General features: G+C 33.9%; 2 protein-coding genes across 4 annotated transcripts in view; one reads left to right on the top strand and one right to left on the bottom strand.

Annotated features, from left to right (window-relative positions):
• Nucleotides 1-2956: 2956 nt before the first annotated feature.
• Nucleotides 2957-9725, bottom strand: actmap (actin maturation protease). 2 transcript variants are annotated; one of them, XM_087292666.1, is made up of 7 exons: nucleotides 9442-9725; nucleotides 9048-9267; nucleotides 8897-8965; nucleotides 6000-6124; nucleotides 5676-5805; nucleotides 4596-4666; nucleotides 2957-4509 (listed from the first exon to the last, which is right to left on the bottom strand). In XM_087292666.1, the coding sequence occupies exons 2-7, from the start codon at nucleotides 9236-9238 to the stop codon at nucleotides 4172-4174; spliced, it is 924 nt and encodes a 307-aa protein (XP_087148792.1). In that variant the 5' UTR covers nucleotides 9239-9267; nucleotides 9442-9725; the 3' UTR covers nucleotides 2957-4171. The 2 variants fall into 2 exon arrangements, with proteins under 2 accessions (XP_087148792.1, NP_001070743.2); NM_001077275.2 differs by having other exon boundaries at nucleotides 4012-4509; nucleotides 9438-9699.
• A 170-nt stretch (nucleotides 9726-9895) lies between these two features.
• snrpa (small nuclear ribonucleoprotein polypeptide A) overlaps nucleotides 9896-13168 on the top strand; it is a 4699-nt gene continuing 1426 nt past the window's right edge. The window contains exons 1-5 of one of the 2 annotated variants that reach the window (XM_087291603.1): nucleotides 9896-10247; nucleotides 10331-10407; nucleotides 10500-10672; nucleotides 12093-12266; nucleotides 12354-12530. In XM_087291603.1, coding sequence (XP_087147729.1) covers nucleotides 10335-10407; nucleotides 10500-10672; nucleotides 12093-12266; nucleotides 12354-12530 — 597 coding nt within the window. In that variant the 5' untranslated portion in view covers nucleotides 9896-10247; nucleotides 10331-10334. The remainder of the gene's footprint in view (nucleotides 10248-10330; nucleotides 10408-10499; nucleotides 10673-12092; nucleotides 12267-12353; nucleotides 12531-13168) is intronic. The other variant, NM_199671.1, reaches the window with a different exon arrangement.

Below are 13168 nucleotides of genomic sequence, written 5' to 3'. Positions count from 1 at the left end.
AGCTACTGTTATTTTGCACTTAGTAAAAGCCACTCAAAATAATCTTGCTTTCCATTAGCAGTAACAGCAGTTCCCAAACATTTTTGCGTTTGAAGTACCTCTCCATTCTGAAATGCAAAACCTCTGCAGTATCCGGATATCTACAATTCTACATCTCATCAACTGTCCGTAGTTCTACTATGGAGACTTAAAGTCTGACAGCTAAAATCTGCTTTGTTATTATTGAAAGGCCCCAACAACTGTGTTGTAAAGTGTACATATCTTCACTCATTCTTTGTCCTTAACTCTGTTCTATGACAAACCTTAAATAATTTATTAAGACTAGAATGTGTGTGAAAAATGCGTAATAAATTTTGCCTTTCTTGATTTCTTGTGATCATGACCTTATATTTCTCTCAGCATTTTTAATTGAGGATTGCTTTTCACAAGGCAGAAAACACAATAATACAGCAGTAACAGTTTATATTGCACTTCGACCTTTGATATTTGGCAGTACTTTTATATTCACATACAACTTTATAACACAAAATGTGTTCTATGTGAAAGAGCATAATAAAGGCAGTTAAACATTCATGTACACTAGTTGTTCATCCAGCAACCTTTCTATGCAATTTAGGGTCAATGTGTAAATCATGGTGTCAAATAAGATCACATCAAGAGCAAAAGACAGCAATTCAATCAATTCCAGACATACAATTTAAATCTTTGCTTATTCTTGTGTTTCACTTAAAGGTGCAATATGTAAGTTTGACACTCAGTGATTGAACTAGGTATTGCACACCTGGTTCAAAACAAATGCAAGCCCAGGTTGCCAGATTGACAACACCAACAGCAGTGTGCCTGACTGTCAAGCACAAAGGCTGATTTAAGTTATGTTCTAAATAAATAACAATGGTACCCGATAGAAGGAATATTTTACATGTGAAAAAGTTTTTGTTCCAACATTTGACCAACACTTGAAATTGATATTTTAGAAACGTCTTCTATTTCTCACAGAAAGCTGACAATGATCACCTCAGCTACACCTTATGTGCTTTATTCAGTGTTAAATGCTAATAATGGGAGTTTGAATGCCATTTTACATCACATTTATTGCCAGGTACTGAAAGCAGCAGCAGATTTACTTCAGATCATATATACCACAGATCTTGAAAATAAAATAAATCTTTTGAAATTGAACTTTAGAACTGTGACTCAGTGCAAACCAACACATATCAGTGATTTAGCATGCACATTTTATAATGTTAACGAAGTTTAATACGTATTAAATAGACTATAAACCATTTCGTAAGAGAGTACATATTCTCTGCTTCTGAATGGCTAAATTTGTCGTATTGCGTCTGGTGCAAACAGCCAAATTGCTCATCACTGCAAATCTCATCACGTAGCGTGTTGTTAGGACACAGGGTTACAACCTGTAACCTGCTCATTTAATGTTTTTGTTCATAATATTTATATTATTTGCTAATGAATAACCACCTCATGTGGAACTCTGAATCTGCGTCTCATTTCGGAGTCTGCTACTGTCCACCGGAGGTCGCATTTCAGTCGCTTATACATGGTACTCTGAGAGTCTTTCTGACTAAATAAATGAAATACACGGTTTTCCACCAAGGCAAAACAAAACAAAGACAGACGTTCAGCATGTAACTTACATTTTCAAAGCAGAATATCTGACTTCCGCACTTCTCAGATTAACAAGACAATACAATGAGCATTTTTCTTAAATATCTGTAAACATTTTATGGTACTTTTATGGTTTAGAAGAGTCAAAAACGTACATACAGCACCTTAAACGCACATACTAATAATGAAGGAAGCCCTTTAACCTCAGTTTCATGCAACTTTAAACTAGTTGCTCAAACTAGCAGAAACCACAATCCAATAAAGAGTCATTTGAACAATAAACAAGAAAAATTAAGAGTTTTTTTGTTCTCCAAAATCATATCTGCAACTTAGAAATTTATAGAGTATCCATAAATCTTTTGTAACAACTTTAGAAAACATTTTAATCTGAAATGCGCTGCTCAAATGAAGCATTTATAGAACCAATTATAAGTTATTTCATGAAATGCATATAACCCCTGCAGTGGGGTTTGTCCAAATTTCATCCAATATTGGGTTAAAACAACCTAGCAAATTTAAAAAATATATATATTTTAACCTCCGCTTCATGCCAACTTTAAACTTGTTGCTCAAACTAGCAGGAACAACAATCAGGAAAAAGCACCATCTGAATTACAAAACAGGAAAACTAAGATATATATTTTTTTAATTCTTTAAAACCAGATATGCAGCTTAGAAAAATTGTTATCGAAAACATTTGGTAACAATTCTTTATTACATAATATTACCTGAATACTACAAAATCGTATCATTCCTGAAATATGTTGCACAAATAAAGCATGTATGTAATCAGTTATGTTAGGCCTACAAAGTAGTGCACCCACAGAAATCTGCAGAATTTTTTGGTTCTAATTTGATTTGCATTGTAAGCCTTAAATAATATTTTTATTTCATGAATTGGTTTTTAGTTACAATACTCTCAAAATCATTCTGCAAAAAAATATCCGGACAAAATTCTGCACAGAAATATACACGGAATATAAAAAAAATTGCTCACCTGATCATCTATCATTCATGAAGTGCACCAGAACTCTGCACTAGATCTTTTCCATATTTCACCCAATATTGGGTTAAAACTTGTATTTTTTAGATTTTGGGCCACAGTCTGTAATTAGCATCTAAAATAATGACATTATTCTACATCAGATTCAAAGTTTTACAGAAGTAACTTCATTCTGAAGCTCTAAAATGTTCTCGTAAATTAGCATTGTTTTAATGGGTATGTTCAGCTATTCCACATTAAAAACATATTATTCGCCAGAAAAATGGAATGACTTCTACAAACCAGAACCTGAGAAAAATGCTCAGTTTAGAAGAAAATTTCAGACTCTTAAGAGGTTTTTACATCTGAACTCTTCATCTGAAGAGTTCAATGTCTTTAATGCTTAAAAAGACTTGAGCCAATTTATTGCATACATGAATATTTGGATGTTACACTGACTGAAACTGCTGATATAACAAGGTAACTTATTTCTTTTTGTCTTTCAACTACAATCAAGACTGAAAGCACATCTGTTTAGCTGTGTCTTTACTGAATTAGCACTGTGCTACATCCGAGATCTGACAGATCACACTGTTATGTCTTTCTTTTCTTTTTTCATTCTTTTATAACCTGTTTTAACACATTTCAATCTGTTTTTAATCACTTGATTTTATTTTCTAATACTTGTCTCTTTTATTCCTGTTTATGTAAATAACTTTGAACTGCCACTGTTTATAAAATGTGCTATATAAATAAATTTACCTTTTGCATTAGTGTATATATCATCAATTATTGTTATTTATGCATATTATGTTTATTGCTCTTTTGTTATTTTTCCTTTTTTTCGATGTTACATATTAGCTCAATGCCTTGCAATGAGATCCATTTAAGTGTACTATCTAGCAAGAATAGTATAGGGTGGATAAATTATGGTGGGGTAAAATATATGTAGCGTTTACTTGTAAATTGAATTTATACTGTAAATTGCTGATATGAAAACATTAAATATACTTATAAAAAGTAGTAACTCCATTGCTTTCTCTGAATAATATGGCTGTTACGTTTGCTGAAATTGCTGATGTAAAATTATGACTATTTCTTTATCTCTACCTGCAGTATTTATCAACAATTATTAATTATTTATTTGCTTATGTTTATTACACTTTTGTCATTTTCTTTATTTTTCTTATCATTCCATGTTACATCATCCAAGTTTTTTTTTTTTTGTATAGCAAAAGTGGGATTTGGAGTTACGATGATAAAAAAATCTAAATCTAAATAAATATTTAAAATAAAAATATATTTATTTTTATTATATATATATATATATATATATATATATATATATATATATATATATATATATATATATATATATATATATATATATATATATATATAGATTTTTTTTTTTTTTACCATCGTCACAGTATGTAATACTATATAACTATATAACTATATTAATATAAAAGAAAAACCCCATTGCTTCCTCCGTTAAAGTTTAGTCATAATCACTTTAACTATAAGGACACCTAGTGGATGAAAACTGAAATGCATTATTGCTCAGTTCTTAGTCTGCTCTGTGTTTGTGTGAAGCAGCAGCACTTGTCCAGCCAGACCATCCTGTACACCTCCAGGAGGAAGCACGTACCTCGTCCCATCACTGGCTCTCTGAGGGTCCATCTCCTTCAGCTGTTTGTTACTCTGCGCTACAGACTCAAACTCCCACAGCTGGTAGCGCAGACTCTTTCCCTGCTTGGCCAGAACAAACACCTCCTCAATGTCATCAATGGGCCACGAGACAGAGGCTTCACTCTGAGCAAGACGAAGCCAGGGAAGAGTGATGTCGGGGGGGAAATGTTTATAGTTCACACAACCTTCTCTTAAGCCGAGTAAAATACCTGGGGAAAGACAGATGCATCAACACACTGAGGAATGGCCTACTTTGTGTATAACTTTGTCACTTGTCTTTTTTATGCAGTCTGACCTGAGGCAACTGCCCAGTGGGCTTTGTGACCATTGCGTAGACAGGGTTCATGATTAAAATCCTCGTCATATCTGTGTAAGAGCAGTCAGGGACAATTCTACAAATCATTTGAGTAATCGTGGTTCATTAAATTATAAATGCATCTTACTTTGTAACAATAGTTTTGTGGGAAAATGTTTGGATAAAAATGAAAGTGGCAAATAGAAAATATAATAACATTATATTAATAAAAACGCTTACACATGTATTTGAAAAAATAAGAACACAAGATGTGGCCCTGTGATGCAATAAAAACATATCAGAAAACAATGATTTAAAATGAATATCTTGTAATAAAATATATTGCCAGTATATATATATATATTTTTATAAAGACCAAAACAAAAAAGAAATATGGTGGTTAAAAAATATTTGTAAAAAGCTTAAAACAAAACAAAATAGTAATAATACTAATTTTAAAAATGTTTTATAAAATTCAAATTAAATGTATATATTTTACCTAGTGGTAAATTTTATAAATAATAAGTACAAAGATTATTAATCTATATATATTTAATATCATATATTATAATATTTTATATTTAATTTAAATCTATCTATCTATCTATCAATCTATATCTACATCATATATATATGTGTGTGTGTGTGTGTGTGTGTGTGTGTGTGTATTAAAAATTAAATATAAAAGATTATAATATATAATATTATATATATATATATATATATATATATATATATATATATATATATATATATATATATACGAATTCAGGGAGAACATGCAACAAACTCCACACAAAAAAGCCAACCCCCAGCCGAGGCTCGAACCAGCGACCTTCTTGCTGTAAGCCGACAGCACTACCTACTGCACCACGGCGTCGCCATTAACACTTTTATATTAAATAATATAATAATAATAATCTTTCTGATTCTTTTTTTATAGCAATTAACTAAAATATATTAAACAAATAAATGAATAAAATACACAAATATAAAAAATAAAACATAATAATAATAAAAAAACTATGTAAAAACATGTGAACCTACATAAGAGATTACAAATGTAAGCAGTAAAGATACGGTATAAGAATGGGCTGCCTGTTAATGAGGTGTTTAAGAATGACAGCAGTGTTTTCTCCCAGCATGCCTCCTGACAACCTCTGAACTCTGCACCCGCACACGTCCTCCGCCAGCTTGGCCATGTCACTGGCTATTTCAAAACAGAAAAGAAAAAAAATTAAATATAAACTTTTCAGCTAATTCAAGAAATATTTAAAGACATTCAGTAGAAATCTTTAAATTTCAGAGATAACGACCTATCATTTAATTCAAACATCGCTTTGACTATTAAATGTGTGCTGGTTACATTTAGTTCAAAGATGACATTTAAAAATAACTGTTTACCAGAAAACATTTCTCCTTGTTCAGTGTAGCCATTGTCTTTTGCCGTCTGCACTAGAGTTTCCAGGAGCAGCGTTTTAGGAGGCTGGAGTAAATGAGCCGCCATCCATAAGGCCACAAGACCACATCTGAAGAGATTTATACAAGAGCAATCAAACATCCTCCTGAAGTGCACAGCCAGTAAAACGAACCAATAAAAGACACATTCCAGTGGACTGCTGTGTTTCGTGGGCCACAGATACATCAGCGGACATTTGGAAGGATAGCCATGAGCCTGTATATATTTTTATGTTTGGCCAATAAATTTATTTATTCATTCATGTTTTGTTGCAAAATCAGCAGCATTGGCTATAATCATGGAAACATTAGTAATTCATATTCAATTTATAATTTACAATCAGAACTATTTCTAAACAAAGATGAATTATTGAAGAAAAAAGAACATATAGATGACAACAACACTGATAAAAACTCATATGTTTGGCTAATAAAACACAATGTTTACTTCAGTTTTTGCTCATGATATGTACTGTTATTTTAACATCAAGTGCACAGCCAAATCTTTCAAACCATGCTTAAAAAAACTCTGTGCCTGCTCTAATGAGCGCTAATGTAAAGGGATTAATACATTGCTAGTTACTTTACCCTAGTTTAGTTTCTTGTAGAAATTCTAGAATAATTATACTTTATTGATTTTATGAAAATCTCATATAATGGATGATGGTAAATCCTTCTAGTTTTGCTCAAGCATTCAATTACAATGTTCTGTATAATTCAACTAATTCAACCTGATTCATTCATTTTCTTTCTTTTTAAGCTTAGTCCTTTATTAATCTGGGGTCGCCAACTTATCCAACATATGTTTTACACAATGGATGCCCTTCCAGCTGCAACCCACCACTGGGAAACACCCATATGCACTCATTCACACACAGACAATTTAGCTTACCCAATTCACCTTTAGTGCAAGTCTTTGGACTGTGGGGGAAACCGGAACACCTGGAGGAAACCCACGCGAACACAGGGAGAACATGCACACAGAAATGCCAACTGACCCAGCAGAGGCTCGAACCAGCGACCTTCTTCCTGTGAGGCGATTGAGCTATACCCACTCTGCCACCGTGACACCCTAATTCAACTTAATGTAGAGTCTTAACGAATGAACTAACCCAAATAGAAAAATCTGTCATTAAATAAGTACCCTTATGTCATTACAATTCCCCAAGATGCATGGTTCACCTTCAGAACATATATTTAACTATTTTAGATGACATTTAGGAGCTCTCTCATCCTCCAAAGACCATCAGCCCGAGATGTTAAAGTCCAGGACCATCTTCCACATCAGATCTGGATGCATGCTTACTACAGGCAATACATTGATTGTGTGTTGTGCTGCTGACTCTAATGCAATACATCATACTGCTTGTAGCAAATGTGCACCCTGAACTGATGCAGAAGACGACATTGGTAAGCAAAGTTGTTTTTACAGGATTTTTTTGAACATAAACGCATTTATGGAGCTTTGCATGATGAACCACTAAAGCTTTACAATGTTTTTAACTTGAATTAAATCTTAATTTGTATTCTGAAGAAGGGCTCAGGGGATCTGATCAACATAAGGTTGAGAAATTAATAATAGAGTTTTAATTTTGGGGTAAATTAACCCTTTAAGTGTTAGAATAATGATTTCATATTAACTGTGTACTGTATGAAAATTTGTTTTGCCTGCTGTATATTTGAGAAAAATTGTGTCCAAACGTTTTCCCACTTTGAAAGTAGTTTTTAACAATGTTTTTATTGGTCTAAAATACAGTAATATAATTATAGAATCAATATCTGGAGTCACACGTTTAAAAGACCCTCAAAATTCATATCATCAGTTTTAATGAATGAGGGAATGAGGAAAGTATGAGAAAAAACAATGAAATAAACTGGTGTTTAATGACAACACTGTCTTGTGTAGAGATACTTTAGAGCTAAATCAAATTTGTAGGTTCAGTTGTGAACATCACTATCAGTTTAATTTTGATAGTACCTTTACTAAACTTAAATATCGCCCACAGTCATCAGATCACAATTCAATAACACGTTTGGTATGTATAAAGTAGTCCATTCCCATCATGGATGTGCAGGCAAAAAATATGTAGCAACTGCATGATGATAATAAGTCAATATTGACAATTTCCAACACCAGAAAAATTAAGGGCAGGTCTGAAAGCAAAAGCCAGTCCAATATAGTATTAAACGCTGTATCTAATAAAGTGGCCAGTGTGAATATCTGTGCTTTTTAGGGGTGTAACAATACACTCAGCCCACGATATAATGTGTATCACAGTATGATGTTTAAGATAAAATATGCATCACGATATTTTATTCATATTCAATTCGCAAAATACAACTTTGTCGACCATAGAAAATGGTATCATGTCTTTTGCAGTGGTGACGGCTTAAAGGGCACATCATATTCGCTGTTCGCAGATTAGTATGGCAGCATTTTTTTTACAGTCTTTACAGTTTGTGTTTTGTTGTTACCATCCTCTTTAGTGACTGGAAAACCGAAATGTTGCCACATGTTGGACTTATAAGAGGACGGGGCATCCTCTATTTCAGCTGCACTCATATTGGCCTGCTACTGCTGCTAGATCAAGCAATCTGAATGCATGTGACAGCATGTGTATTGTAGCTCAACCTATGAGCTCAACCAATAAGAGAAAACAGATGTCATAACGCAATAAAATAGTCATAATGCCACGATGCATATTGTGACATTTTTGTATTGCAAATAATTGTACCACGATACATTGTTAGACCCCTGGTGGTTTATATCAGCCATATTGGTCTTGTCCACCCAAAAATAAATAAATAAATACATCAATAAGTAATGTTTTTTTTTTACTTACTGGGGACCATCTTGAATGAGTGAGGGCACATAGTTATTAAACAGCAGCCACTGCAGATCCTTGCTAAAACTTAAAGGAGAAATACTGTGATGAAATCATGACTGTACAGAACATGTCTTTTATAAGTATGTAATTGTGATTTGTAGTCCACCTGCTTTCTCTCTGTCCTATAATAATACTGGCCTCTTCATAGTCTCCCTCTACAGCAGTCCTTCCCTCTGCTAAAGCCTGGTAAAGCTTCTTCTTGCTGGACTCTGAGCGCGCCAGTGAAGGAGGTTGAGGAGGAGGTGGGGGAGGTAGAGGAGGAGGTGGAGGTGCTGCTGCATCGTTTTCCAATGACATACTACAGTACTTGTACAGACACTTGTACACTGGGGAGGGAATGAGGATAAAATACATAAGCAACATTTAAGGGTATATTGTGATATACAAGATAGGATGTCATGCGCGTGCAACTAATAACTACTTAACGATAAAGTGACAAGAAAGCGACATTAAAACGGAGTGTTAGTTACATGCACTTAATTAAAATCACACGAACCCACATCAGCGTCCAGTAAGTTATTTCGCTATCTGCTGGTAACGTTAACTGACTGTGAACTCCAGCTGCAGTGAGTGTTCCCAACTTAGAGAATACCAAATAAGGTCATATATTCCCATGGTCGTAAGTCACGAAAAAAATGTAAAAATATCCATATAAATATTAACATTAACCATCATTGAAAAAATAGAATCGTTTTAATTTAACAAACAAAATGATATGCTCTCGTTCAATATTAGAAGCTGCACTTTATATAGTTCCCTTCCTCAACACGATGAAACCCGAACTGAAAACAGCGCAACACGACCAAAGCACCAATCAGTTCATAGGATGAACTGCCATCCAACGAGAAAGTCATGTTGGAAGAAGATTTATTCAAACAACCAGTCGGTGGGTAGCACGAAAGTCAGTCGTCCAATCAAATCGTTACTAATATAGGCGGATTTCCAAGCGGAAGTAGCACGCTCTTTTTGTGTGTGGATTTTCAGTCGAATGTTAAAGCTGGTTGGAGCTTCTAAAATAATTGTGAGTAAATCTATATATTATTGCATGCGTTTTTATTATGTTAAATTAATGCCAATTAAATTGTTTTTATAATCTCAAACACGTGTTGCGTTTGGTGATGTAGTAAAACGAGTGCAATAATTCATTAATTAAGTTAGCTGGCAAGCTATCTCGCTAGCTTTCGTTCAAACGAGGCAATTCAGTCATTCAAAGTTTTATAGCGTAATTTAATTTTGAAGTTAACAACATTTTTTACTCGGAAGGAATTGCATATTTGCGATTAATTTCTAGTGTCACATTTAACTTGTATGTGCACATTGAGGGATGCATTACTCTTTGTTTTAGACATTCTTGTTTTCGTTAAGAAAAGGTCCTATTGTTTATTGCAGGATCATGGCGGGCCAGGAGATGAGACTAAACCACACCATTTACATTAACAACTTGAATGAGAAGATCAAAAAAGACGGTACGTTTTTAAGTTGATTTTTTTAGCTATTTGTGTCATTGTTTTAGCATGTGGTTTACGTTGTAACTCTTTCCTCTTTCCTCTTTTTACAGAGCTGAAAAAGTCATTGTATGCTATATTCTCACAGTTTGGCCAAATCCTGGACATCCTTGTTTCTCGTACACTGAAAATGAAGGGTCAGGCCTTTGTGATCTTCAAAGAGATCAACAGTGCTTCCAACGCCCTCCGTTCAATGCAGGGCTTCCCATTTTATGACAAACCCATGGTAAATCTTGATTATTTTGGGTATTGATGATTATTTTTCCGCACAGTTTATTTATCTATATATTTTTAAGATATAATCTGCGAATATTGAGACATGAACTTACAATTTTAAGAAAGGAGATGTAAAAAAAATGCAGTAAAGTAAAATATCACACATTTCTTTTATTTTATGTTTTTATTTTGTAAACGGTCACAGGCTGATATATGGTGTTTTTATGATGACATTGTCACAAGATGTCACCATTAAAAAGACAGAGTACATAAAGTCCCCATGAAATCAAAACTAACTAACCGTTGGATTTTGCTGGCTTACATTGCCAGTTTTGTGGTGAACAATTCATCTGTGCATGTCATTAAGAAAAAAAAAAGTTTGCCCTGCTAATCCTTATTTGAAATCTGAAAATGCACTACCTGTTTGTTTTTCAATTTTCAGATTACGTGATTTTGAGGTAATAAGTGTGACTAACATTTAATCGAGCTCCTTCAACTGTCAGTTTTGACAACAAACAGAAATGGTGAGCAGGAGTATGTTAGGCAGTAATGACTCTTAAAAAAAATAATAAAACTTTTCCCCATTTTTCTGAATGAAGTGCCTACTTTACTACATCCATTCAGTCCCCGGTAGAAAAAAAACAAGCGACGGCCACAGTTTTCTTATTTTTTTATTCCACTTCTCTAGGAACTGCATCACAATACAAAAAAAATAAATAAATAACAATCACTGCTTCCGTTTCATTGGGACTTAAAATATGCTTGGTGTTACAGTGTTGGTAAATTATCGTCTTGCATAGGGCTGTGCAATTTGACAAAATAGCGCATATTAAGATATGTCATCTCTTTTCCTGGTAACAGTATCATGATGGTACCTTTTTTGTAAATTCAATAAAAGGATAGTTTTATATACAATGACCACATGGACGGGGATTTCTTTTCCTTTTTTCTTTTTTTTTCTTCTTTTTTTTTACATTTACTACAAATTTTATATATTCTATATTTTATACTTCTCACGTTCATGTTTCAGTTTTAAAAATTTCCCTCATAAATTATGAAAGTATTACTGTAAACCATGTATTACGTAACATCATGATATCGAGCATAATATAAAATGATAGACTTTTTATTTTGTTCATGTGATACTTATTGTCATACTGCACAGGCCTAGTCTTGTAGTAGATCAAAATGTTTGTATGACATGAACTACTTTACATATCTTTACAAGCTGTCAGCTGATTAAAAAGTCTTGTTTGCACATAAATGCATTTAGCATAGCACACAGTAATATTTTGGATGTTGGTCTGTAGGTTCAGTTGCTTATAACAGCATGAATGCTTGGTGAATCTGAAGCAAATGTATTGTTTTACAAGTGAATGCACTAGGTCACCGTGTACTTAAATGACTTTTACAATTTAATCTGTTCACAGCGTATTCAGTATTCAAAGCAGGACTCTGATATCATTGCAAAAATGAAAGGAACATTTGTGGAGCGAGACCGTAAGAAAGAGAAGAAGAAGCCTAAAGTCCCAGAAGCTGGTGCCGGGAAGAAGGGAGGTTCTGGTGCCACCCCTGCTATGGCTGGAGTACCTGCTGCTATTCCTGTTAGTAGATTTGGAGTTTTAGTGAATTTATATGCTGGCTTTTTTAAAGCTGTTAATAATTTAGTCTTTTGGTTTTTTCACCTGCAGGGAATGCCACCTATGAGTCAAGCTCCTCGCATGATGCCAATGCCTGGCCAGCCTCCCTACATGCCTCCTCCTGGTATGATGCCTCCACCAAACATGGCACCCGGACAGATGCCTCCAGGTGCCATGCCACCAGGTGGGATGATGCCAGGACAAATGCCAGGCCAGATGCCACAGCAGGTTTGTGATAAACTAGACATGGTTTGTATTCAGATTTTGTGTGCGGTTTTATTATTAAAGCTCAACGTATATTTGACCATTTTAAGCAGTGGTTGCTGATAACATAACTTATATTTTAATGGGGTTTTTTATGCTTGTCCTGACTGTATGAATGACTGCCTTTATGAAAGTGTCATTGAATTGTTGCCTCTTTTGATTGGTTTAAAAACTGATCAATTCAAGAACAAAATACTGGATGGCCATTGCCAAGACTGTACCTTTTAATGTGTGAATACATTACTTTAACTACATTTTAATACTAACAATGCACCTTCGCACCCTACTTTCAGAGTTCCTGAACTATTTGCACTATTTTAGGTTTACCTCCAATTCTTGTATTTGTTCTGAAATGTAAAAGAAGAGTATGGTATGTAGCATTTCCAGCTTGCAGTTTAAGTGTTGAATGGGTTTTTGAAAACTACTGTGATTTGATACAATGATCTTTACGTCAGGCTCTTCACTGAATGCTTGTACTTGGACACTGGAACATTTGAAAGCCACATTTATTAGCGAATTAATGAGAGGATAACTTTTAAATCTTCTCATTGACTGATCGTTTGATAAATCAGGCTTTCAAATGCCCCAGTGTTTGAGTAATT

The sequence above is a fragment of the Danio rerio genome, chromosome 18 (assembly GCF_052040795.2).
Source record: "Danio rerio strain M-AB ecotype USA chromosome 18, GRCz13ab, whole genome shotgun sequence".
Taxonomy (NCBI): domain Eukaryota; kingdom Metazoa; phylum Chordata; class Actinopteri; order Cypriniformes; family Danionidae; genus Danio; species Danio rerio.
The sequence above is the reverse complement of the archived record's forward strand: the minus strand, read 5'-3'. Positions and strand labels throughout refer to the sequence as shown.